The sequence below is a fragment of the Anas acuta genome, chromosome 13 (genome assembly GCF_963932015.1).
Source record: "Anas acuta chromosome 13, bAnaAcu1.1, whole genome shotgun sequence".
In the NCBI taxonomy this organism is placed as follows: domain Eukaryota; kingdom Metazoa; phylum Chordata; class Aves; order Anseriformes; family Anatidae; genus Anas; species Anas acuta.
Genome location: NC_088991.1, coordinates 5,047,676 through 5,075,457, shown reverse-complemented (window position 1 = coordinate 5,075,457; position 27,782 = coordinate 5,047,676). Strand labels below are relative to the sequence as shown.

Genomic DNA, 27,782 nt, shown 5'->3' with positions numbered 1-27,782 from the left:
CGCGCATGCGTCCCCCCCGTTCCCCTTCCCCTCAGCGCCGGACCCCGCTTTTGTGGCGGCGGGCGGGCGGCGCCAGGGCCGGGGCCCGCCGGCCTCCTCCCGCGGCAGGAGCCATGGCGGCGCCGTAGCCCCGCCGCCCGCGGCCCTCCCCGCCCCGCAGCGGGCGCAGCGGATGCGCGGCCTCGCCTCGGGCCGCGGCGGGAGCGTAGCGGGGCCCGGGGGAGGCCGCTGCTCGCCGCCCTCCTCCTCCTCCTCCTCGTCGTCGTCGTCGTCCCGTTCCCCTCAGCCCCCCGGCGGCCATGGCCACCGAGCTGGAGCCGCCGGCGGCCGGCGCGGTGCAGGGCGCGGCGCCGCTGGAGGCGGAGGAGGATGAGGAGCACTGGCTGTACGGGGGTAGGTACCGCCGGGCTGCGGGCAGCTTCCCCGCTTCATCCCTTTATTTCGCCCCCCCGGCGCCTTACAGCTCCCTAAAGACCCGTCTGAAGCTCCTCGGGCGATGCTTCCCCGTGTTGGTGCCCGGGCCTGGGGTGCGTGCCTCACACGGCAGCCGTGCAGCCGGGCTTTGTTTCCTTCTGGCTGAAATTTATCCCGGGGAGAGCCTGGGGGTTTCGCCGCCCTGTCACTCCGTGACGCGTTTCGTGCCTCAGCTCAGCCTCCTTCCCTCCGCGCCGCTAACTTTGCTTCTCGTTATTGTTGTTGTTTCCGCAGACGACACCACTGGCAAGCAAGAAGATGGACCAATTTCGGGGTAAGTGCAGAGGCTGTTTGCTCATCGTAGCCCTGTGTGTTACACAGAAGGTCGCGTTGTGCTCAGCGTAGCGTGATGAGCGCCTCAGAGCAGAGCGGTTGCCAGAAGCAGCATCCCTTCCCCATCCCACGGGGTCATCCCCAGCTGCCAGCCTTGGCCCGGGGCAGCATTTACATGTCTGGAAGACAATCTGGGTTAGTCTACTGACTTAAGCTAAAACTAATTCTTTCTCCCCCTTTTTTCCCCAAAATTAGGTTTAAATCAGATCTATTTTCCAGTTTAATTCTCAGGAAAAAGAGGGTGGCTTGGGGGTGGGACTTCGTGCTGGCCTGGTGGTGTTAAAACTGTGGCATGTGCTTTAACCTGGAAAAGCTAAAAGCCTTGAGCCTTAGGTTAAAATTTTTGCGATCAAATCAATAAATTATTTGAAGTCTCTGAAGTACGTGGTTTGGGACCAAGCCATGAAAAAAAATGAAAGCTCTGGGGATAACTGAACAATCAGCATTGCTTTCTGTGTATGGAGCTATTTATTGCCTGCTTTTCTCGACCATGACTCCCCTGTAGTTGTGGCAGCGTGTTCTGCGCCAGCAGAGTTTTCTCTCATCAGAGATGCTCTGTTTGCTGTTTTTAAATACAAAGTGGTTTTCAGAGGAGTAGATGTCCACTGAGCTTCTGTGTGCTCAGTACCTTCACAAGTTCAGTGTCACGTTTACTGTCCTTTAAGGTCATTGTAAATCCCATATCTGGAATTTCTGAGATTGTTACAGGTGCTATCCCACTTCTGGAGTAAGAATCCTGTGCCTACAGAATATGACAAATTGTCCAAAAATAAATTTTAGGCAGATGCAGTAAATGTTTGCCAAAAACATCGAAATGAGCTTCGTGAGAAGGAACAACCCTAAGTTTAGAAATTTGCTGCTAGCTTGCTTGAAACTATTGTTCCTTGTCCCTTTCTTCTGCATATCATTTTATCTTAAAAAGAGGATTTACAATCTGTGTTTCCAGCAACCCCAAGCACTACACCTACAGTAACACTGCAAAACATGCAAAAGCAAAGAACTGGTGGTCACAGCAGCACGCTCTCCCTACCCTGTCACACAATGCAAATCTTCCTAAACGAAGAGATTTGGGATGCTTTAAGAAAATAACAGTTCGCTGCGCTGCTAGCAGCTATCATTCACATCTCTACCCATGAGGCAGAAATTAGTGTAGGGCAGGACCCATTACCCATGAACAGTCCTTAGTCTAAAAGATGCTCTGAATACCAGCAGCCTGTGCAGGATGCTGTTATGGCAGCAGTGCACGGGGTTTGTGTTGGCATCCCAAGGAAATTAAACAGCTGTGGCATTTCTTTGCATGCAGCTTATGGCTGTGGTCCTGTCAGGTTGTTCATTCCTAGGAAGCAAGCAGGTTAGGGAACGACTGTTACTTAGCAAATGTTTATTTGAACTCCGATTCATAAATTTTAATGCACACCCACAGATACTTCATGTGACTCGAAGCTGAAGGTAATACTTGTCACTCTTCCTTAATTCAGTCATCTTGGATTCTTAACAAAATTCTGGGGTTGAGGTCAATGTTACAAGTCGCTTGGATGTGGCAAACAAAATGCAAAAGTTTTTGGAACCATCTGTGAAATTTCCTGCAGCGGTACATCTTCTGGTCCTTGTGCAATAGCCTGTATCTTTGAAATACCCTTAGAAGCTGATTTTTCTCTTAGACATCTTTGCTAATTTTTATAACCGAACGTGTCTTCGACTATCACCTCAGGAACATGGCAAAAATGGGACCTGTGTTTCCTCGGTCAGCTGCTGAACCTTCATCCATCGTCTTTGATCTTGGCTTGATTGTTGCAGTTCTCTGTGCATGGGGCTTTTGTGGTTTGGGAGCTTCAGTGATTGCTCACATTGTTCTTGTCTGTTGTTGTTGTCCTTTTTTACGGTCAATAACTGCTGTCTGAGTTGTGTTACTGTGATCTTTGGCTTACCTGTTTGGTGTCTCCTTTCCTGCAGCCTCTGAAATGGCTTTAATCTGACCAGTGTTTGGATTCTGTTAGGTGTGACGTGTTTCTTATTGAAGATAACCTTGTGTATCTTTATTATCCAACATGGGCTTTAAAATTAATAGCAAAGTGTTTTTTCCCCACAAAGCACTGGTGGCAGAACTGAGTTTCCTGGGCTTGGGCTATTGGAATAGGCTCATGAAAAGCCAGAACTATTTTGAATTTCTGCTGGGTTTTACTGATGACATGAGAGAACGACCCCTCTTCGCATTCTGATTTTGTAGCATTCAGCATACTCTTTTCTAGCATGTGTATGCCAGTTTGACTTTCTTGCTTGGCAAATGTGGTAAACAATGTTAACGTCGGTACCAGCTCTTTAATCGGAGGCAAATCTGAAACTGGCTGTTGCATTAGGACAAACCTGTAAGGAATGAGGAGGTTGGGTGCAAACTTGTCCATCGTTCCTTCAGTAATGAGTGGTTACAATGCAATGTAAGCAATTTGTTGGAAGGCTAAAACCATTTTCTCTCTAATTTCTACTGGGTAAACATCCTTATTCCTTACTAGACGCGTATAATTATTAGCAGCCTTAGGACAAGATGAGGTTTTGTTTGTGCTGTGGACACTTAGTTATGGTCTCACTCCTCTCAGTTGTGATTGTGCTGAACCAAAACTGAAAGGTACTACAGCTGCCACATGTATTAGCTGTTGAGTTGTGTTGGGTTAGGCGGGCTTGCTGCCTGTCTGGCCTTCTTTGGAAGCACTAAACTTACTCTTCCCAACCAAAGCAAAGCCAAGCAAGGATGATTAATTTTTTGTCATGTTTTTGAGCTAACTGCCAGCAGAATAAACACACTACATGAATAAAGCCATTGTATGAAAGTCACTGGGACAAATGCATTAGAAATGTTTGTAGTTAAACCTCAAGATCAGGCTCGTGCACTTACTTTTCTGTATCTGTTGCATTTACTAGACACGCAGAATCTTCTCATCCTTTGCAAGATGCTCCTCAGGAGAACCGGCCTGTCAGCAATGAAGACCGAGAGATGTCACAACATGTAAGTGTTCCGCTGCAAACTGTAGACGTACTTATTCTGCTTGTAAATACTCACGGGTGAAAAGCCGTGTGTGTGAAGATGCTGCTGCCTGACGCGTGGCAGTTGTACTGTTGGAGTGTCCTGACAGTAGATTCTCCCAGGTGACTACAGCAGCAGGCTTCTTGCATACGAGAAGCAATATTGCGCAGCAGTACTTGGTCTAAGCATTGCTTATGCCCCCTGAAGCTGCAAAGGAAGGCTTCTGATGCTGCAGTCTGAAAGGAAAAGCAGAGCATGGTGTTGGCTCCAGCCCAATATTTAATATGACTTTGGGGTGAGTAAAATAGAGAAAACACAGGCATAGAAGGCCCGAAGTCCTAGGATTGCTGGGGGTCTAGACTTCATTCTTCCTTAGACCTCGGCTCATTGCTGAACGTGTAGGAGGAGTCTTGTTCCTCCACTCCCTTCAGTCTTTTTGGTGGGTTCATTTTCTGCCACTGTGGTGTGTTGAGGGGGCTTACGGAGAGTTCTGACAACCCTGTGTGCCACAGAAAAGGAGGGAGTGTTGAGAACACCTTTCTCATAACCATTTTGTAGTGATAAAGTGTTAATTCAGCTCGCAAAGCTTACAAAACTGCACTGCTGGGTATCTGGAAGACTTGCGTTGCTCTTGTGCCCCAGCAGTAAGGGTGTTTCCTTGATTGCAGTGGGAGCTGCACTGGAGTCAAACCAGCAACTGCAGAGATCTTGTGTAAAGTTAAGGAACTCAATGTGCTGAATAAGCCAAGCAGAGCTCTTCAACGGCTTCCTGCTGCAAAGGTTTTAGTGAGGGAATATTTGGTCCAAGGTGCTTAGGAGAAGGCTGGTGAATATATTTTGGTGACTTTGTTTGCAATTTTATGCTTTGACCGTGGACCGGTGAAGGAGGTGTGTCAGGACACTGCTAGCTGTTCTGAAGAAAGTAGGGGAAGGGAGCTGTGGGATGTGTTGCAGTTCTTTGAACTGAGGTTAAACTGGTGCCACCTTGAGAAATCTTAATTTGGTTCTCATCGAGGGTCACTTCTTCAAAGGACAGCAGTTTTTTCATGGCCACCTGTCTATTTATATTGAAGGCTGGTTACTTCCATGCTTTTTGTGTCCATCAGCAACTTTAAAAAGCCTTGGAGTGCAATAGGAAATGATGTCTTTATATCAGAATCATTCTTTATAACATCATCAGATGAGCATTGTAAGATTTGAATTAATGTCCAGGGAAGCTTCTCAGTTTCATATATTAATAAGTTCCTGTGTGTTTTTATTATTGCAAGGCCCTTCCAAGTGGTGAAGATGATGAAGAAGACAGTGATAGCGACAGCGATGATGATGACGTGAAGGTTACTATTGGCAATATTAAAACGGGAGCACCATCGTACATGTATGTATTGCGATTATCCTGACAATTTTTGATCCAAAGTAGGTCTAGTGCGTTGATTGGGATTGAAAGTAGGGATGAGAACTAATCTGTCTTATGGGAGACATGGGAATAATGGCCAGAATGCAGGACTGGGGTTAGAAGCTGACAGGCAGTTCTGTCCTGGAATTGCTTGTTGGAAAATCAGCCCATAAAATCAGAATGATAACAGTAGAGCTGTTGTTGGAAAATGAGCTAAGTAATTATTATTGCTTGATCAAGCAAAGTCAAAGTTGGAAAGTTACATTTAACTTATCATCTGTGAAAACTTCAAGAAGGAAAGTCTGTTGTTAAGACTTCGCAAAAGCTGTGAACTGACTGATTTCAGTTCTCTGGTTTTTCATGATTCAGAAATGGTGAGGCTGAATTTGCAAACCAGGAAATGCTGTCACTGACTTAAAATTATATCTAATTTGCACTCAATAAAAATAATAATACAGCATTTTTGCTTGCTGTTAGCAGCCTTCTTCTTAAAGAAATGACTTGCACATGCTTTGCAGCATGTTCTATTTTTTTATTTCATGGATAATTTCCTTCTCTTGTGGTAGAGGTGCTATGAGCCTGGTGGATTACCTGAATAGTAATGCTCCATCCATTCTGGCAGAAGTTCACTAGGTTTTTGCAGACAGCCTTTCTGAAATCTGATTCGTCTACCTTTCTTTCCTCATTCCGTGATAAAAGGTGCAGCTTCAATTTCCGTGTTGTTCTGTTCCATTTGAATAATTCTAGGCAAGTTCCTGAGCAGAAGGTTAACAACCATTCTGTGAAATACCTTTTTGTTCTTGATAAAGAAAACCTGCGTGTATTATGATGTTAGTCACTAGGCAGGTTTCCTGGGTTTCAAGTGTTAGCATTAGGGAGAATCATGGTAAATCACGGAATCATGTAGGTTGGAAAAGACCTCTAAGATCATCAAGTCCAACTATTAACCTAGCACTGCCAAGTCAACCACTAGACCGTGTCCCTAAGCACTACGTCTACAGTCTTTTGAATACCTCCAGGGGTGGTGACTCAACCGTTTCCCTGTGCAGCCTGTTCCAATGCCTCACAACCCTTTCAGTGAAGAAATGTTTCCTAATATCCAACGTAAATGTCTCCTGGTGCAACTTGAGGCCATTTCCAAAGGTGTTCTAACTTAGTATTAAAAATCACAGAGGCATGAATAAACCCAAGTGAACAAAGTGTCTTCTGAAGGATGTCAGGACTTGAATGTATTTTCTGTGAGAACCTCTAAATAATTTGTTTGAATACCAATCTAGTGATTCTTTTCCATATAGGGGAACTCCTATGAATCTAAACTTAAAAACGGGTAGAGGCTATGGAGCATCAGCTTCAGGTATTGCTCATTTTTATCCTACACGTTTTTTCAGTATTTCACTTCTCTGGCAGTGACATGTTCTCTGTTCAGAAGGATATGAAATTAGTGAATCTGATGTAAAGTAGGAATAATAAATAGCTTTCCCTAAAGCTAAGGATTCCTGGGGCAGCCTGGGTGTCCAAGGGTGCAATGGATTGATTTGATTAGTGATCGCTGAACCAGCTGACTACAATTCTGTTTAAACTGGAATAATCTACATTGATTACTACTTCTGTTGTCAAAAACCAGAATATTTCTAAGCTATGTTGTTGCACTGAGGCCAAATGTGCTATGTTGCCTGAAGAAGAACTTTAACTTTATGGTCAACATACCATGCTGCCCGTAGCATAAGATATTAAAATACAAAAACAGACTCTGGCCTTGAGTGTTACCTGGAACACTCCATGAATGGAATTTTCCTTACTATTCAGTTTAATTTGTACAGTATATTGGGACCTGGATTCTGTCCTTCCTCGTGTGTAAGACTGTCCTTCTGTGGGCTTCATAAACTTTCTTCCATTAATTTCTTTGTTCAAATGACACATCTGACTGAGGAGATGAGCACAAATTCCCCTTGGAGATTCTGAACCCACTGGGTTATTGCTGACTCCAGTGAATACATTGTCGTCTTAAGACTGGTCTTGAAAAAGTCTTTTGTTTTAAGAAAATGTGCATGTCTTGGGAGGGAAAAATAAATATTTTGCCTGGGGAGAAGAATAGTTTTTTCATTCATTCAGAGTAAATAGCATGCATGCTGTAATAATTTATTCCATTTGTCTGCTGTACCAGTCTGTGTTGAATTTGCCTCTCTGCTGTGCAACTGCAAGTGCAGTCAGTATACCCTGACTGTTTATTTTTAGAGTAACTAAAATACTTTTTATTAAAAACCTGATTGCAGTTACCTAAGTGTTGTAAAGCCAGCACTGAATTCAGAGTAGTGCTTTTTCTTAACTGGAGTAATTTGTTCAGCAAATTAGTGGATTAAAGGCATTGCATTAAAGGTAGTAACAGTTTCTCTCTCTCCAAAGCCAAGTTGCAGCCCAAAGGTATTGATTTAGATGCCGCAGGGAATATAAATGGATTGCCTGTTATAGAAGTGGATTTAGATTCATTTGAAGACAAACCATGGAGGAAACCAGGTGGGGCCTCACAGTTCTTGTGGTAAATATTTTCTGCAGTTTTAGTTGTCTTTGTAATTGTACGTGTAATTCCTGTTCATTTATTGCTGCCAAGGAAGGGGGAAGCCTGAAGAACTTACTTTGCTCAGCCTCTGATGCCTGTCTAGACAACTGGTGACATTTACTGATAGATCAGGCCATGCTTTTACCTACAATTGGGTTACATTTACTCTATTAATTTCCATTCCTAAAGGGAACAATTATTTTTTTTTATTGCTCAATTTCATTAATTCACTAGTTGCAGAAAACATTGTGCTGATACCAATGCAGTAGAGTTTGTTGGCCTTAAAGTGGGGTGAAGATTTGGCTGTTGGTTATATGTGGTCACCTCTTCGCATGCAGCAGCTTGCTTATTCTGTCATACCACGGCCAAGCTCACAGCCACCCCCGTGCAACCTTCTCACTTGGGCCCTGGGGAAAGTACCCCAAGAAGAGGGCAGTGGTGGGAATCGCCACACAGACACAGATAATGGGAAGCAGGCTTTTGCTATTGAATTTTCCTGCTCCAGACCGTTAACTGAAGGAGAAGAAAACACTTTCTACTCTGACAAGGCTAGGATTTTTCTTTCAGAAAAGCAGCAGTGCCTAATTCTTTACCCCCAGGTGTATGACTGTTAGCAAGCAGTCACCACTTCTCCTGTCTACAGCATCATCTAGGCAGCATACAGGCCGGTCTCTTACATACACGGTCTCTTTTGTCTTCCTCATTTGTGTTAGGGAGATTTCTCCTCTTGTATGACAGCTGTAAGATACTACAAATAATCTCTTGTATCAAATTCAGAAGAAAAAAAAATAAAGAGATCTGAATTTTTGCTATGCTAATCTAATAAAATGTTTAACAAAATGTTAGCCAAAGCATAAAATCCACTCGCCTCTGCTCAGAAATGATCCTTTTCCCCACCAGCCCCTCTACATTATTTGTCTTTCAGAAATACAACTATGGTTAGTAAGTAGTACTTTTATAAAGTTGTCTGTGGCATGTTTTTGATATTTCTTGCCGACCTGAATGAAGGGCATCAGAGCATAGCAGTGCAATTACCTACGTTGATGTGTCACGGTATCAAACCAGCAGTAAGCGCTCTGTGATGAATAGTAGCTAGTACAGACATAATAGAAAACGTAGCCTTTCTTCTGCAGGGGATATCCCATTGATTGTGATGTGAGAAAGAGGGGGCTAGGAAGAAAAGAAGTTAGAAGGAAAACAAGGAAGTGAAGTTCAGAGATAAAGCATGGAAATGGTTGTGATCATGCTGACATCCCTGGACCAAAACGGAGCCAGCTAGCCTTAAAACAGTATTGAAGTGTGAATAGAGGGACGATGTCTGCAGAGGTGTGGCCCGTAAGTTTATTTTAGATGGCAAGTAAGTAGCTTGTTACTCAACAGCCTTTCAGGTTTATATCCTTTACAGTGAATTGTTCAGCAGGTTGGGATCTGTACGTGAGGGAGAGGAAGAAACACGGCGTGAAAAAACTGATAGAGGGCTGAAATAAAGGCTGATAAAATAGATATGTAAATGTCACGCTGCTGAGTCTGTGGTGGTGAAATTTGCATGTTTGGGTGGCACTCCAGGAAGAGTGGCCTACTGAGAAGATAAACTTAAACCTCACTGGATAGATCCAACCTTTGCTTGCCCAGAGTGTTTTGCTTAGCCCTCCTGGATTGGCTGCTTGTTTTAAAATCAGTCTGGCTAGGAGTTTTGCAAGGAGGATGTGTGAAGGACACTCCAACAGGGCTAGGAGGTGCTGCGTAACGCTTCCTGCTGTGAGGGCTGCCTTACAGTCGCGGCTGTGTTTGTCCCTCTACATCTACCTTTTCCTGGCACGCAGTTTGTGGCCACTTCTCTTGCTCAGAAGTATTGATGCTGAAATGGTACATTTTACAGGGGACTGAGTATCAAAGTAAGATAACAGTCTTGGAAAGCCATAGTTAGGATTGCGACTGAACTGTAATTACATGTGTAGTATGAGCTCTATGGATAATAATAATAATAATAAAACTTTAGTCCCGTTTCATCAAATGGCTGAGCCCCACAGTCTGCTCAGATCACCAAGGACAGTGCTGGTCAGGAGCAAAACGTGCTGGCTGAGCCTCACCAAGAAAAGGTTCTGCGGCACCATCCCGTGTTCATGGGGGTAGCTGGAATTGTTGTTCCTGTGCTCTCCTAAGACTCAGCTCATTGAGAAATTGCAGGAAACCAGTCTGAAAAAATCCAGTTGATGAATAACTGGTCATAAGCATCTTTTAATAGCCCGCATACATGCTGTATTCTATGTCCCAATTAGTCCCACTGCTGTTTTGGCTGTAGTCCCCCTCACGCCCCAAGATGCAGCAGTCTCAGCTGTGGCACAGCAGCTTTCTGACAGAATGAAATGAAGGGTAAGCTGTAGCCTGTAAATAAAGATGTGTTTTCTTAATTTTGTTTGAGATGTTAAAGGACAATTTGGGAATGTGAGCCTGCCAGAATCCCAATATTAACCTCTGCTGCCTTTGTCAGGGGCTGATCTCTCTGATTACTTTAATTACGGATTCAATGAAGAAACATGGAAAGCTTATTGTGAGAAGCAGCGACGGCTTCAGCTTGGGCTGGATCCTGCTCCTCCCATCAGCACTGAAAATAAGATCACGGTAGGTGATTGATGTATTTATTCCTGCACATGGCTACCATAAAACTGGGCTTGAGTTTTTATAATCACAGAGGTGAGAGTATAACAACACAAGGCAGCTTAACACTGAACTGTTCACCATTTCTTTCAGCAATGAGAAATACAAACATATATCTTTAAAGATTAGTTTTCTCTGCTAAAAATCTTTCCTCTGTGGAACAAACAGCTCCAGCAGCCTGGCAGGTTTGAACCACCAGAGCAGCAGATCTGGAGTGAATTCCTGCTTGGGTATCCATGGCTGTTTTGCTATTGACTGTTGCAGTTGTACAGATTGTTGCAGTTCTGCATTTCATGTTTGGTGGCTGCCTGGGACACCAGCCTTTGCAGAAGGCCAGGAGTTGTTAATCTGAACTTGAACCAGTGAGCTGAGCAAGTATTAGTATTTTCAGTTCTGACTTGAGGACTACGAGAAACAGAACATGAGATTATTAAACTTCTGGACTTCTAATGGGAAAAAGAAGACAAAAGGTTGTCACAGCCAACTAGCTTACAGAAATGTCTGCCTCTTTGACTGTAGAATAGGTTTCTTGTTTGCAAGAGCCCTGTAGTTGTTTCTTGGTGGAGATCTTCAGTGAGACTTCACCTCTGATGCTCTGTTGGGTTGAAAGTAAAGGTATTAACCTGTGTGTTTTTTCTTTCCTTCCTTAGGTCCAGCAAGGAAGAACAGGAAATGCTGAAAAAGAAGTGGAAAACAATATCATCAAAACAGAATTCAAAACAGACTTCTTGGCTCTGGTGGGAGGACGCATGAAAGCTGGGCCTCCTCCTAATAGGTAAGAGATGATGCAGACATAAAGCCTGGGTGCACTGTGTTCTTCACAGAGTTGCTCCTCCCACCTATGAGTAAAGATACCCATGTTATCCCCACTTTGGAGTTATATGGGGAGGGACACCTGTATTCCAGCTGAAGAGGCACATCTCTGGGATAGAAAAAAAACAAGGCAAATCCATCAGCTTTGAGGGCATACCTTGCGTGCTGCTTGTGCTTAGTTGGCTTATTCTTACTCCCACGATGTTAATCTTTGCCTTTAAGTGGAAGTGAATTTGCATGTTTGGCAGCTGATGAGAGGAGCTATTGGTTTCTGAACCTGTGCACTGCACTGCTAGATGCGTGCTAATTTGTCTCTTCCTATAATGAGAAGATCCACAAGGCTGGACAAAGCAAAATGATTGAGTCATTTTGATTGGCAGCCTCTGCAGGGAAAATCACTTCGACCTTGTGTGGTGGTTGTTTTGTTTTTGTTTTTGTTTTTTTAATCAAAAACTTCAGAAAAACAACCAGGAAGTTGTTTTTATGTGAAACCAGGAAGACAATGGCTTTGAGGTCTCTGTTTCTGTTGTTTTATTCACGTTATGTCTTTTGCAAACTTATCTTGCAGAAATCAGTCTTGCATCCCAGCTTTTTCCAAATAAAGCTTTGCCTGACAGACAACCAACTAAATGCTTTGAGTATAAGCTTCAAAGCTTTACCTATTCTGTTTGCATATAAGCACTTAGCTAGCATTTCTGTTGCTGTTCGTAGTGTCATCAAATTGGCCAGGTTTTTTTCCAGTTGTTGTGCATCTCTCCTAGACTTTCAAAAATCCACACCGCTGTAAAGAAGCTGATGCTATTCGAACTAGACAGCATTTTTGTCCATTTCAACTAGCAGAAAGTACTGACACAAGGTTAGTAGAGCCTTTGGTCTTGTAATGTCTTTGAGCCTAAAAAGATGCATCTGCTTTGTACCAGGAAGCTGGGTGGGACAATTGATGTGATCGGTGGCCAGGCAGGCACAATTAGGAGAGTAGAAGGAAGACGTCGTGATAAGCATGCCTCTGAGGAAAACCCAATTCAGGTAAATGTTTTGAGCTGTCTTGACAAATTTCTGATTTTTACCGCACTTTTGATGAACCCTGAGCAAATGTCTGTGTATTCCTGGCCTCCCCTGTCACTGTTTCCATCTAGAAAGCAGTAGGTAGTGTGTTCCTATTACTATAGTATACCCCTATTGCGTGTACTGCTTCGTTCTGCGGGTTGATTTAACTTCTTTGTTAAAAGCTTTACCTTGCTAGGGGCTAGGGTTTGTCCTTTCAAGCACTAGCCTTCCCCCTCGGTAAGGGCCGAGTTCCCTTTCTCATCCTCAGGGTGCGTTGCTGGGAGGCTCTTTTGTGGATTATCCTCTTCCGCTCTGCTGCCCCACCGCTGTTGGGTTGGAATTTCCAGTTCTGCAGTGGAGAACTACATGGGGCTTGCATTTCTTTGTACTTTGAAGTAAGGTTCAGAGTAAGCACCGTGAGACACAGCCCACACTTCAGATGTGGGGTGGGCCAGTGTTACTGGATCTTAAAAGAAATAAAAGCCTGGGGCTTCAGACTGGATCCAATCTTGTATGTCCAGTGTGTGTCCATCATGTTCTGGTAGGCTTCTTTAGCAAGAACTTGTCTCTTACCCACCTTTCTCCTACTAACCATCCCTAATTCATTTTCTCTATCTCTCAGAACCTTTCCTCTGTCTAGACACAATTCCTGTTCCTGTTTTTACATGTGTTTTTACGCTCAGATTACTTTTAGTGGTCAGTGCTCTAACTTCTACCAACAGTGGCCCAATAAAGAGTTTGTTAAAAGAAAGTTTGCTAGGAAATGGTTGTTGTTGCTCTCACCTACAAGTATTAATACCTGCATGTCCGAGGCATTCTGGTATCTCTGCATATCGATCATTCCCTCAACCGTAGCTCATGTGTCACCTACTTGTGTCAGAGATGTGAATCCATGTTTCCTCTCACCTACATGGACACAATCTTGAGCAGAATGTGGCCTCTTGTTGCCCTTGTGAAAGACAAACTGGATTTACAAAAAGAACAAAAAGATGACCAATAGGGAGCACTACAATGTCACTGTGAAAGCTGCCTGCTCTTAAGTTGAAGCCTGGGCAGGGCTGAAGTCCATTTGAGGATTAATTCAGCCACTAACAGGGGAACAAAAGGTGTTTGTAACACTGAAATGTGCAACCATCTTGCAGTTATGTTATGCATGCAGCTTGAATCTAGTCTTGTTGCTGTTCTGCTTAAGATACTTTTTGAAGCATATTTCTTGCTTTGATCAACCTTCCTTCCTCCCCAGAGGGTGTTACCCCTGGGTCTAGCATAGCCTGACCTTGTTAGGTATCACGATGCCTGTTTTGCTGAAAAGCTCCCTTTATGCCAGCACAGTGAGGCCCTAGCTGTGGGAGCAAAGAGATTAAAATGCTGTCTTCTCTTTCTTCTGCCTTCCAAGGTTCTAGGAGATCATGGAAGCAAGCCACAGCCCCCACAGCAGCCCCAGCAGCCATCGCAGCCCCAGCAGCCCCCGCAACAGCAGCCATTTGCACCACCAGCAGGCCCACCGCCGCCCCCACTCGCCGGGCCACCTCCACCACACTTCCTCCACCCTCCTCCACCAGTTACTTCTGTTCCACCTCCACTGCATCCCCCAGGTACGTGTTCACGCAGCAGTTTGCAGCAGTCTGAGGCCGCAGGTTTGCAAGGCCTTACCAATAACCAGATGGGCTTGTGTTAAACTAAGAGCTTGAGGAGACACTGAAGGTAAGTCCTGTGCCCCTGCAGTTACAGTCTGAGTGCTAAAACCTGTAGAGATAGCTGAGGTAACATTTCTATGCTTTTTTTTTCTTATTTTCTTGTCTTGAGCACCAAGTTATAGAACAGTTTCACTGCCTCTTTTTCTGTACATGTTAATAACTCAGATTTGCTTCTGGGTTAGGTGGTGCATCAAAGATGAAGCAGAGACCACAGTCTGTGCTTTCTCTGGTCCTGTAGGCAGCAGCCAGTCTATTGAGAAGTCACCAGGAGCACATCCCACAGTAACTTCTACATTCTGCACTGCCTCTGCATGCAGAAAATACGGAATACGGCGTAAGAGTTAAAGCCTTTAATCTGAGGCTTGGTAGTGCAGTAGGTGCTTGTGGACTTCAGTGGCTTCTCCTGCTGCCTTTCATTAGAATGATTGTTGAAATCAGGAGGTGGATAAATTGCTCACTTGTTCTTTTGGTTGTTCACTGGTGTGTGATTTCACTATGTAGAGATGATTGACATATAAGAAATGGGTTTTATTTTTTTAAAAAATGGCAAAAAGACAAGCACACAAAAAGAAGCAAAAGGACCTGCAGAGTGTTCTCGTCCCTGCTCCTGTGTTTGTTCTGAAGGTCAAATCAGTTGTTTGTGTGCTGACATTTAGAAAAAGGAACTCTTCAGTGTATGAAGGCAGCAGCGTTTAAAACTATAACATGAAGGTAAACAGATTGTCATTTGGGAAAATGACAGTTTGTAACCCAGTTACTGCTTAATTGCACCAATTTTTTGGCCGGTCTGTTTGGTCAAATGTGTGAAACTTGTTCAAAAGTGCTTTCAGCTTTAGCATGAGATACACAGGTGACAGGCGTTTCCTGCTGTACTCACTGGCTTTGCTTGCTTGTTTATTTCCACAGGTCTGCCACCACCCGGTCCTATTCCAGGTAGGTGTTAACTTGCTCCAGTAACAGCCGTGATTCTGCATGCACAGATGGCCCTAGCTGAGCAGTTGGATTAAGTAACATGAAATAGGATGACACCAAGACCCATTTTAGAGCACAATTAATCTAAGGCCAATAAATTCCAATGCAGTACTGAACTCCAGCTGCTTATCTTGTCTTCTGGACGAAAATAAAATAATAATCTGTAGGGTTTCTTAATCCTTTTTTTTTTTTTTTTTTTTTAACTCAAGACCAATCCAGAAAGTGACACGGAGAACTTTGGGTGGCAAAGACCACCTAATTAGATTTGAAGTAGTTTAGTTCTTGTTATCACAGACTTTTGCTGTGCAAGATGCCATAAATTGATGCTTTGTATAGGAATTTGGAGTGTGAAGCTGAGCAGAATGGAAGAATTGCCATTTCTGTCAGAAGCCTTTGCTCCCTGGTGTGCAGTAGAGCAAATGAATGCTAATAGAGAAATGCAACAACCAGTCTCATACATAAATTGGGAACCCTGCTAATTCAAGGCTACCACAAAACTGAGATTCCTCTGATTATAACTACTGTTTTTCTCCTAGAAGTTTTGCCTAGTCCAGGGTAAAAAAAAAAAGTAGCAACTTGTGTATCAAACTATTTGTTCCAGTAGTTCTGACCAGGTGCCAGACCATGCTGGTGGCCACCACAGGCCACTGCTTCTGTGTTATACTGTACACTTGCTTCATTTACTTGCAAGAGGTCTGCACCCAAAGCATTTTTGGACATAATGTTCTTGTCCTCACTGTGTGTCAGACATGTTGGACTCGTTGCACAGCTTCTGTGTTCGTGTTTTTGTGTCCGTGCTCTGCCCAGGGCATCCCAGGTAGAGATCTGGAAAACCTGTAGCAGCTGGGCTATTGCTCAGGCTGAGAAAATTTCTGTTAAAAACATCACTCTTCACGCTCCTCCCAATGTACAATAGTATTTCTGAGCTGGTTCTCCTCGTAGTACTTAAAGGAACCTGCCTATGGTAAATCTGGATTTAGAAAGCTTTATTGCAGTGAAACTGGATGCAAATCCTGGTCTTGATTCTAGACACTGCAACATCCACTTGCTAGTCAAGTGTATTTGGATTGAAGTTGTTTGGGAGGAGAAAGACAGAAGAAATGACTAGGCTGCTGCAAAGAACTGACAATTCAGGTAACTGGGTTGGAAAGGGAGAAGAGAGAGAGTACCTGCTAATTATTATAATGATGGTGATCCACCACCATTACAGCCAGCTATTATAACAGTAGCACTTTGAAGTACTTGTGCTTGGTGAGCAAGTGTGATTGAAATGCTTTAGGCATTGTATTTTACTGGAAGATCTTTCTTTAAAAAAGAAAAAAAACAAGTATCTAAGGGCAAGATGAGTCCTTCGGTGTGTTTGCAGCATCCATACCCACTAGATGAATTCGAGACTTCAGGCTGCTTCTGCTGGCAGTGAGACCCTCTTCTAGAGAGGGGTTCTCCTCACCCATTTTAGGGGCTTACAGAAAAAGGTGACGAATTGTCCCAAAGTTTCATCAGGTGTGCTGGCTCTGTTGACTTGAAAAGGAGCCTGGGGCTGCTCGCTTTAACTAAAGGGCTGCAGTTAGTCAGATGACTCCTATCTTTTACATCAGTACAGTGTGCTCTTTTGTTGTTGTTGTTTAATGGTAAACAGGAATTTTTATGCAAAATCAGGCCTCTGGGTGGGTTAGCCTACTTCTGTTGGCACTGGTAACTGCCCATGAAAATCATGGTTGCTCCCAGTTATGGACAGAAGTTGAAGAAGTTCCCTTAGGAGCACTCAGCATGTCCTTCTGACTTTCAAGTCAGTCTGAAGGATAGGAGTCTGGCTTCGGAGGCTTATGTCACTTCTGCAAGTGACCTCTGTAGACTTGTGCTTAACTCTCCTTTCTGAAGAAACTGTCTAATGAGTCTGAATTTAAAATCCTCATGTGTTTGAAACTGGGCCAGTTTTTAAGTGTCAGACCTTTTAGCCAACAATCTCTGCCTTGTTGGTGCTGTCGTCTTATGACTTTTAAGTATGTATGTTCTTAGGAATTTGGCTTTCTTTAAAATCAAAAATGGGTGATTTCTGTGTTATTTTGTCTTTTACAACATTTCATTCATTTTAATCAATTGAGCAATAAAATTTTGCTGTCGTTGCAACATGTCCGCATCCCCCAAAAACACATTTTCCTGTTTCCAACAGGACTGTAGGGGTTGATTTTATGCCTTAATTAATCTTATGTTTATGATGAATAAGCCAAAATAGAAGGTAGGTTTTTGTCTGTGTTTCTTTTGGTAGCCCTACAGAACGAGCACAGCTGCAGAGCTTTAATTTTGGTAGGAGATATGACCCTGAAGGAAAAATCCTACAAAGCCCTGTTTGAAATGTTTGAAGTTTAAAAAAAAAAAAGTGCTTTAACTGCATTTAAGCGTAAACAGCAGTGTAGTTTTGTTCCCTGAAGTAAAGCTGTGAGGGCTCTCTGTGATGACTTACGTTTCTGTGCCATGTCCAGGGCTGTTCCCGCCTCCTCTGGCGCCACCACCAGCTCTCCTCATTCCGACGCTGGATGGGTAAGACCACACCTGGGGTGAGCCGTTGGTACAGCACCTCCGTAGTGAGCAGCGATGAGGGATAGATCTAAACTCCCTGCTGGTAATCCTTAGCCTAGTCTTGGGCTGGGGTAGGAAATGAGAGCAGAGACCGTGGGGAACCTCTGTGCAAGGTGCTGATGGATTCTGCTAGCTTGCCCTGATCTGTCATGGTAAGGACACGGGAAGGAGTCAGTAAAATGTAGGGTGGTGCAGAGGAGTTGGTAACGTGCTATGTTTGCCCAGATGTCTTCTGTAAAAGAGTCTCCAGGTACTTTGTTGGCCCTGGTTATTCCCTGGTTATTCCTTCTGTGCCTGATGACAGAAGGGAGGGGTGAAGCAGCACAAGCAGTTGACTTAAAACAGTTTCAGAAGCTGTGACAAAGCACTGTGCCTGTATGTGTTGCTGAGAATTTACAATGCAAAGTGAAACAGTTTCACTGAGCCATCCGCTTCCCATGAGGATGTTCCACAGGGCTTCACAAAAAATGGGGTGAGCTTGCAGCACAGGCATACCTGCGGGCAGTTTAGCCAAGGGGTTGCTGATGGGAGTAACTTGCATCGCTTTCTCTCCAAAGGCAGCCAGCCAGCTACAACAACAGGCAGCCTCCTCCATTTGGCTACAACTCTGCAGGTGAGCACCCAAGACAATGAAGAGTCACACTGCTTCTCTCTCTGTTCACTGGTGTTTGGTAGTTGAGGCTTTACCTAGTCTTGTGGACATCGTGCTTTTGTTGATTGGAGAACTGCCTGTGCCCCAAACTGTCCCAGTCCCTAGAAAGTCTCAGAGAGTCTGCCTACACCATGAAGTGTTCAGAAAGCTGAGTGTTTGCCTTATTGCAGCCGTGATGAATGCAATTTGTTAGTTGAATGCGAAGCGTAAGCTCGCTGCTTTCAGTGCAGGTCCCCAGCATCAGAGCAGCTTCCCCACGTGCCTCAGCACCATTTTCTTGTACTTGTTTGCACACATTCTTGCTCACGCTTACTCATGTTCTCTGCCTTTTCCCCCAGGCCTCAGGGACAAGCAGAGCCATCAGCTTTACATCTCCTCCCTGAGCTTTTGAATGCCCTCCTCCTCCACTTTATCTTCTTCCTTGCCTACAGGCACACGCAGGCACCCTGCCTACACACACTCGCAAGCATCTGTCTCCTTTTGTTTTGTAAGGCAGAGGCAGTGCCAGGCTTTGAGCACGTTTCCTTCCCTGTCACAGCGCTGCCAGCAGTGCCCAGCCCTGCCAGCAATGTCTGTGTCCTCTCTCATTTTCCCATTTTCCCCGCCCTGTCTCCTCCATGGGAGGTTTGAAGAGTGGGCAGTGCGAGGGCTTCCTGAGAAACAGTGCCCTCAAGTGTGTCACGGGCTCAGCTTTTTGTCAGCCAGTGCTGCTTTGGGCTGTCACCTCCCTGGTGCAGCCAAGCAGGCCAGCGTGTGGATGGGGACGTGCTGGTGGCTCTGGGCTCGTCAGGTGGCATCCTTCATCCACAGCTGCTGTCCCCAGCCTTGGCCCTAGATAGCTGCTGAGAAGCAGGACCTTGGAAGGGTGGCCAGGAGCCTCGGGCCAACCAAACTCAGCTGCTGGCCTGCAGGAGAGGGATGCCCAGCACCTTTGTCCTCCAAGCCAGGGTGTCTGGGAGGGGTGGCCTGGGGTTTTTCTTGGTGGAGACCCCATAGCATGCCCTATACAGCAGGGCCTACAGAGAGCAAGAGATGGGGACGCATAGGCCCCGAGTTCATGCGCTGTGTGAGGGACGGGAGGTTTTACAGCAACATCTCTAAATACCTGGTCTTGCTTCCTCAGGCTTTCACGTGTTCTTAGCAAATCGGTGACGGTAAAAAAAGGAGACGTGAGAGCTGGAGGGAGCTGGGCTGTTGCTGTCTCCAAGAAGGGGGCATCGCTTGGGTTCAGCTCTACATCCAGGGGGCCTCTGTGGAGAGGGAGGCAAGGGGAGGGCGCTGTTAATGCTTCAGGCAAACAAGGATTCTGCTCTCTCGCTGCAGATTCAGGTTTCATCAGCTACCCGCCCATCTCCACGTCCCACACGCCCTGGGTGACGACGGTGGACAAAGGCACAAGCAGCTCCAGCAGCAGCCACTGGGAGTACTCGGGCTCCAGGCGCGAGAGAGAGAGGGAACGCGAGCGGGAGAGGGAACGGGAGAGAGACAGAGACCGCACGCCGACCACTAGTGAATACAACAAGTGAGTGCTGGCTTTCAGCAGCCCTCTGCTCACAGCAGCCCCATGGGGAGCTCTGGCCTTGCACTGCAGCACAAAGCGGTGTTTGGTCAAGGAGTAGGACTGTATGCTCAATTTTCTGAGTCATCTGGCAAAGAGATGCTTCGGATCAATAACTCGAGGCCAGAACTAGGAGCCAGTGTCACTGTCTGATCTCCTGTCAGTTGTTGTTGTTGTTTAACCCAGCAGAACCAGTTGTGCTCGCTCTCCCTCCTGTAATGTGAGTGCAGTGAATGAAATAGCCCCTCTGTTTACTTGGTATTTCGCAGCTTGGTGTGAAACATTGGCCATAGAAGCTGCTGCTTCTTGTCTCCTAACTATAACTGTCAGATCAAAGGGGAAAGCAGCCATGCTTTGCTCAGCTCTCCTGTGGAGGCTTTCAGGGCAAGGAGTGCCGTTCACCAGGAGTCAGCCAGAAAACGTAAATCCTTCAGGAGACCAGGCACTTCTGAGCAGAGCGCAGGAGACAGCCTTCTTGCTGGGATCCCAGGCGGCAGCAGCGCTGCGAGCGCTTGGGAGCGGAGGCTTTCAGCCTCCCGGTGTTGATCTAGAGAGCTAATGTGAAGGCTGGACTGCGACAACACTTCCTAAACCCCTCACTTTGTGTGCTCTGCCCCGGGCTGCTCATGGTAGCTCTGTCACAAGCAGCGTCGGTGCTTTGCAGGCTCGGGGCTCAGAAATGCCAATAGTCATTCAAAACATGATCAGAATGTGCATTCCTGGCAAAAGGGCGCTGTCTGCTCAGGGAACTCCCAGGCCCCTGGGGTGAGCAAACAGGGCAACGTTTTCCTAACTTTTTCCTTTCTTTTAAGCTGGTGGGCACTGTGGGAGGAAGCGGGGAGGAACAGAGCTGAAGACAAACTTAGGGCAGTTGGAGGAGCTCAGACTCCTACACTTCCTGAGTGGGTTCCTGCTGCAGCCAAGCCCTGCGATCAGCACTCCTGAGCACATTGTTAGCATTGCTGGCTGCTTTCGAGCACGCTGACCTCCGAGATCACGCCTGCCAAGCAGGGCAAATAGCTGTGCTCAGTAGAGTAATTTGGATTCTCAGATGATTGTAGTGGACATTTATTTGTCTGGCTTGTTTCCACGAGTCTGAGAATGATGCTTCAGACTTCCTTTCCCTCGGAGTCTGAATATTATTTCACAGAGTGGGACCTGTTAACAATTCAGATTTCAGCTTTCAAAATTTGAATAGGGAAAAGGGGCAGTGAATTGTAGGGGAAAAGGGAGCGTGGGATGTATCTGAATTTGGGCTGCATCATGCCCACCGATGATGGAATGAGGTGCCTTGAGCAGAAAGGTGTAGGCAGAAGGACTGTGTCGGTGACGTTCACAATTGCAGTATGTGCAATTTGAGCTTTTAAACTCATGGGGGGGACAAAAAAAATAGTCTCCTAACATGTAATTCCTTTGTGTGAGTTAGACTATCCGGAACAATAGTGCTGTGAGGTAAAATCCAGCACCAGGGGAGGCAGAATGATAAGAGGAACATGTTCCTGTTGGTTTTGAATGAGGTAGCTGGCTGCCTTGGACATATTCCAGCAGGATTGCTAGGGCAAAATCCCGAGACGTTGGCTGCATGCCTGCTGCTGAGGTACTCCCTTGGCAAACCCAGAGAGCACACTTTGTAAACTGTCAGCCTTCAGAGGCTAGAAGAAATCCACGCCATGCGGGTGTTTGGGCGTATGGGCTGTGTAACAGGCACCCAGAGCACACTGAGCCACGTTGCTTTACCAGGGCTGGAAATCGGGGCTGGGTTTAGCTTGGGATCGATAAGCAGCAGAGGGTTAGCACTGCAGCTTTGTTCAGGAGCATCACAAACACCTCTGCCTGTTGATAGACTAAGAAGTGACAGATGCTGTCAGGGAGGGTTCTGCTTGTTCCCCTGCCTCACTTCTTCTTCTCCCGAAGTGACGACGAACGATACCGCTACTACAGCCGGGAGCGCAGCTACGACTTCGAGCGCGACTACCGCCGGAGTCGAGATCGCAGCCGGGAGCGGGAGGATCGGCACCGGGAGCGCAGGCACAGGGACAAAGAAGAGAGCAGCAAGCATAAGTCTTCGAGGCGGTAAGAGACACCTTGGGAGAATCGGGCCGTTAATGGGAGCACACATGGGCTGCAGACAAGCAGCTTGATGTGCTTGGAGTGAACTGCGACCTGCTAAAGCCCTGAGACGTGGTGCCCAGGCAGAGGAACTGCTCTCGGGCGTGTACCTGAGCAGAAAGCAGAGCTGCCCAGTGTAGGGAGAGGATCTCTTGGTGTTTTCAGTAAGGCAGCTGGCAGGATGTCAAATCACTGCCAACAAAATGCAGCAGTGTGTCACAAAGGAGAAGTTAGTCTGTGCTAGACATCACATCAACTGCTTCGTTCTTCCCAGTGTTAAGAACATGTATACAAAGTGAAGTGCAAAGGCCCAGCAGAAGCATCAGATTTTGGTATTACACGTTCTTTTGCTGAAGAGAAAAGGTCTGGGCTCCAGTCTGAGGCGATGCTCTGTTGCTATGTCAGTTTATGTCCTGGTAGCGACTTGAGCAGGCTTGCTCATTTTTTTTGGTGCTTCAACTTTCTTCTTCTAGAAGAAATTTATGTCAGCTCTGTAAGTAATTACCTTTTTTCAAAATTAATATCAGAAAAACTGCTACACGGTGACTGGAGGCAAAAGGCTGTTCTCATCCTTAAGGAGATGCATAGGTTTTCAAGAAGAGACAGATTGCTAAAAAGTTGGAAACAGCGATGGAAAGAAAGGCCAGGAGTATAATTAAAATTAAACAGAAAACAAATGGAAGCTGAGCTGATACCAGCCGAACAGGGCAATAGCTTTAGGGGTTATTTCTCAGCTTCCTGTACTCAGAATTAAAATCTGGTGTTATCTGACTGCATAAGCAGAATGGAATTCACCAAAGTGGTGTCAGAATCTGAGAGTTTGATTTGCAGAACTGGGCTGCTGCACTAAATTGGAAATGAGGTGACTTTTCCTTTGCTTCTTAAACCCGTGCAGACGCTTTCTGTCTCATTCAAAGTGGTAGGATGAGAAGTGTTTTTTTGCCAAAGCAAATGGAGGAATACTTTTTGCTTAAGCCCACTCCTAGTGCATGTCAGAGTCCCTGTTTGAGACACTCCAAGGTGATTTGAGTCTGTTTAAGACGTTTGCAGGTGGATGGAAGGGTTACAGTCTAGTTTCCAGCTTACTGCAGATTGAAGAGTCTGAAGGAAACCACTGACGCTTGTTTACATATTAAAGGGCAGTCACATTGTTCAAGCATAAACCACTGCCACATTGCTCTCCGCGAGGTGGCTGAGGATGTGTTGGAGAAGGGGCAACAGCCTCTTGTTTTTTTAATGACTGTAAAACCACTTATTGAACAAGTCAGAAAATCACTTGCAGCCAGAAGCTTTTCAGCCAGAGCTTCAGTGGTTCAGCCAGTTAGGTGTCTCTGCTACTGACCTGGTATCCCAGCTGCAGTAAGGATGTGTCTCTGCACTTGGCTCTGTCCCCACTCATGGAGCTGTGTCCATACTCTATGACAGTCTGTCTTCCTGGGACGAATTTAATTTGCTTTTTCTTGTACTCTGTCCTCTGTTTTAATTCTGCAACCTTCACACCAACTCTGGAGGGCTCACTTGGTTTTCAACCTGTGAGCAGAAATAGTTGCATGCTTGCAAAACAGCAGCAATCTCCTCCCTTGAGGGACCAAGAACCAGAGCAGGAGCTTCCACCTGTCCAGTTCCAGGGGTCTCCCACAGGTCTGTGCACGTGTGGGTTGTGTCAGGTGTGCTGTACCTACGGAGCACCTGGCCGTGGTCACTGGGCTGAGGCTCACAGGCACGTGTGGCCGAGTCAGAGTAGCTTCTGGCTGGGATTTCTCCCATAAATCCTGTGTAAATGTCTGTAGTTACCCAGCAAACAGTGCTGGTTGAGGAGTTTTAAAGTGTCACAGTAGTGAAGTGCAAGGTCATTTATGAGTAAGCAGAAGTGGAAGCAGGATCTGCCCCCCCATTAGGATATCCACGTGTCTCCAGCCACACTGATCCACTTCTTGCTTCTGGTCCAGGGATTTCCCCCGGACGCTCAGAGTGAAAGCTTCCAAACACCTCTCAGGCCTAGGACTCTTCCTTCTCAGAGCAGCGTCAGTGCTTTATAGTGAAGCTTGTGATGTGGCCAGGTTATTAGAGCTCCCTTAGGATTGGGAAGGGCACCAAGATGTTTTTTATGTTAAATAAATAAATAAACACTCCCCAGAAATGATACTGACAGCAGTCTGTCCAGTGCGCTGCCTGCCTGCATCATGTGCTGATGCAGCATGTGGTGGAAAGCAGCCACCTCAAGCACTTTGCATTCCCTGCCCTCGGTTCAGCTGCACGCGGTATCAGATCGCCCCAGAGAAACCAGAAAGCCTTTCCCTGGCACCGTGGTGCCCTCAGCCTTTCTGATGCTGATGTTTCTTCTAGATCAAAGCCCTCTGTCCGTGTCCGTGCTGTGGAGTTGGTGTGCTCGGGTCTGTTCTGCGGCGGAGCAGTGCTGATGCAGGCTCTGACAGCTCTTTCCTCTCCCCTTTCCTCCCTACCACAGCAAGCAACATGAGAGCGAGGAGGGGGAGAGTCACCGGCGTCACAAGCACAAAAAGAACAAGCGTAGCAAGGAGGAGAAGGAGGCCAGCGAAGACGGTGCCCAGGAGGGAGAGGAGCAGGATGCCAAGGAGTAACAGCCCTCGGGAGGGATTTGCTCCTTTTGAACCAGCGTGGCATTGGTGATTTTTGTTCTGTTTTTTTTTTTGGTTCCTTTTTTTTTTTTCCAAGGGAAGAGAGGCTGACTCTGGGTGAGCAGTGAAGCATGTCACAGTGGTTTGAGAGTTGAAGCTGCATGTGCAGTTAAACTTAAACTTACATTGTTTTTTTTTATTTTTTTTGTGTTTTTTTGATACAAGACAAAATACAGCAGTACTAGTATATAAAGCACTGAGCTACTCTACTCATAAACATCCTTAGGGAGAACTTTGTTGTATCAGATCCTATGGTTTCTGATGGAAGATGGCTTCAGCTGAAACTAACGCATTTAGGTAATAGGTTGTTGTTGTTTTTTGTTTTGTTTTTGTTTCTTTTGTGACCATCATTCCTTTTTTTTTTTTTGAAAAAATAGGACAGTAACTGCAACTTGAAATTTATTGTCCAAAGAAAAGCGTGAGTTAGATCCTGAGAGCCAGCTTAGAGCCTGGTTCCTAGTAGTGAAAAGTCTCATCCCCAAATACATTTCTTTAGAGTTACAAAAATATCTTCTCATTTCTCCATGGCCAGGTGGGCAGCATGTGAGAAAACTGCTTTTACTGGTGGGTCACGAGATCTTGCTTTGGTCTGATGGCTTTGAGAAGCTGTTAGGTGTGTTTACACCGGCTACATAAAGACTGAACCTAGGGTGTTTTTTTTTGTTTTTGTTTTAATCTGTTACAAATGTAGTTCTGCCATGTGTTACACTCCTAAGTGGAAAATCAATGGAGGACCCATAGTAAGAGCACGAGTTTCTCTTTAATTAGTTCTGACTAACTTTTTTGTTTGTTTTGTTTTTGTTTTTTTTTTCCCAACTAAGGGTTGAGCTGAATAACCTAGCACACTAGAGAACGTGAAGTTCCATCTAGCATTTTGCCCTGATGGGGTTGGCTTATTTCTATTTGGATGTCACCAACACTCCTGTGCAATGCATTCCTTCCCCCATAGATCTCTGAATAAATTCAGTCAAATTCCAGAGTTTGCTTGGACTTAGTATTGGTTGAGCAGGGTGGAAGCAGGTATTTCTGGGTGGGAAGAACAAAGTAATTTTGAGGGGTTTTGGCATGTCTAGTACTTAAACAGAATGCTGCAGACTACAGAATGCTGTTTTTGTGAGTCCACAAGTGTCCCGTTTTAAGTATCTTCCACTATTTTGACTTGATATTTCAAACTGTCTTAAATCCTTGCCCTAAAATAACGTGGTTCTGAAACTTTACATATTTTTTGTATTGTAACTTTGCAAGTGAGTATCACGTGAAGCTTAAAATTGTAGAGACTCGAGCTGGTACAGCACTATGATAACAGCTAATATGCTATGACGGTGCGTTTGGTGGGTCATTAACCCCAAAACCTATGGGGAGAAGAATAAAGTGTGGGGTTGTTTTTTTTGTTTGTTTTGTTTATTTTTAATGTAGGTTTTTTTTTAATATGCTTTGAGGTCCTGGGAAATGCACGTGCGGTGGGGAGGTGTGTGCAGTGAACCAGAATTAAAGGGCAGGGCCCACAAACAGGCTTCAAAGCGTTCAGCCCTCCGCAGCCAGGTCAGCAGTCTGGCAGAGCACCGTGAGTTAGGAATTGCAGCGGCTCCAGGCACTGCAGGAGGTTTGCTGAGAGCTGGGGGAGCTGCAGGAACCCCAGCTCGTGGCCTCAAGCAGGTGGCGTGAGGGGACGCATCCTGCTAATGCCCCTCCTCGGGCCAGGGCCGGGGGCTGCGTTGTGGCCACCCCATGGCTCTCAGGAGCTCGGGATGGGGCGTGTGGAGGAGAAATCAAAATGAAAGTGGTGGAAGGATTCAAAATGCTTGGTGCATGCAGACTGGCAACACACTGGTGTCTCACATCACTTGTGTGTCAGTGCTGGCTCAGGCCACAGTTCCACCTGTGTTTTGGGCTGGTTGAGGCAGTTTCTGCCTTGCCCCCTGTCCCGTGCCAGCACCGTGTGGTGATACAGAAGCAGGATTTGGCTGAAAGTCGTGCTGGGAGCACACGGCTGTGGTTCAGCAGGGTCGTTTCCTTGGTTCGATTTGCAGCTGCATGAACACTTGTGCTGGCCCATGCAGAGGAGTGATGGGGAATAAGTGACAGGGAGCACGAGCCAGCCCTGCTGCTGCCACCCCAGCACTGTGCTGCTGAGCGTGCCCCCACCCCTTTGCACTGCTGGGGACTGTCAGGAGGGAGAGGGGCCAGGAATCCTTCCCTTGCCTCCGTGTATTCTGTAATTATGACATTTGATTATTTTTTTTTTCCAGAACACGATCTCTGAGATCGCTAGGGCAGCTAGCAGCAAAGGAAGTGCCAGGCAGTGACCCCCAGCCCAGTCTGAGCTGTTTTTTTGCCTGTCTTGAATCAGGGGAAAATACTTGTCAGTAGAATTTGATGCTAAGGTAAGTGTAGGGTTTGGCCCCCCAGCTACTTGAGGTCTGTGTGGTGCCTCTCCAGGGGTGGATAGAGCCACCCTGCATCCAGTCCCCTTCTCTCTTGGGGTGTGTGTGGAGGGGACAGAAGCTACTCATCCCCTAAATAAGCATAATTAATAAAGTCACCACATCCAGCCTGCAGCCCTCTGCATGAGAGAGGGGACAGGATCTCGACTGAAGAGTCACTGCTTCAAGTTCCTTCCATCTGTTTGGGAATGGTTTCCCAGAACTGGGCACAAGCCTTTCACTGATGTTAGCAGGGCTGTAAGTTTAAGGGAAATGGCCTTATTCTGATGAAATAAACGGCTGAAATTATTGCCTTCGGGGTATTAGAGATATATAAAGGCGGGGCTCTGGAAATCTTCAGTTAGATCAGGTAATTATTGCAGACTTCATGATGGTGTTTCCCAGGGATACTGAGAAGTGACTCCAGTAATTTTCACAAATGAGGCCAGTTCTTGGGCTGGTGACATCAGAATTTGGGGGGGACCAAATAGTGAGATGGAAAACAGGCCTCTGCCATACCGCGTGCAGAAGGTACATTGCTGAGAAGGTAAACTTGGGTCAGAGAGGGACACTTGCATGAGTCTTGTCACCCCAAGCCTCAGCCAGCTTACCGTGGTGAGAAGGCAGCTCAGGGAATGCCAGTGAGGTGTTCAGCCTGGCAGTGCACAGTGGGCACAACATTAAGGAGGAGAGAGGGCAACCTCAGTTCTGTTGTGCAGCTCCTCCTTAATGGCACTGGCATCTTTCTGCCCTTCAAATCAGGGATGTTTTGCACTGCAGCAGTGGAAATCATGACAAAGCTAACCGCTGCCCCTGGCCCAGGCACGCAGCCCCTCCAGG

At 46.0% G+C, this 27,782-nt stretch overlaps 1 protein-coding gene across 1 annotated transcript; it reads left to right on the top strand.

Annotated features, from left to right (window-relative positions):
- The first annotated feature begins 7 nt into the window (after nt 1-7).
- Nucleotides 8-25,907, top strand: LOC137863469 (pre-mRNA 3'-end-processing factor FIP1-like). Its single transcript, XM_068696596.1, has 16 exons — nt 8-393; nt 709-748; nt 3,724-3,808; nt 5,095-5,201; nt 6,515-6,573; nt 7,623-7,733; nt 10,268-10,398; nt 11,085-11,209; nt 12,168-12,273; nt 13,691-13,889; nt 14,898-14,924; nt 17,447-17,504; nt 18,101-18,156; nt 19,519-19,717; nt 21,668-21,826; nt 24,330-25,907. The coding sequence occupies exons 1-16, from the start codon at nt 300-302 to the stop codon at nt 24,460-24,462; spliced, it is 1,689 nt and encodes a 562-aa protein (XP_068552697.1). The 5' UTR covers nt 8-299; the 3' UTR covers nt 24,463-25,907.
- The last annotated feature ends 1,875 nt before the right edge of the window (nt 25,908-27,782 follow it).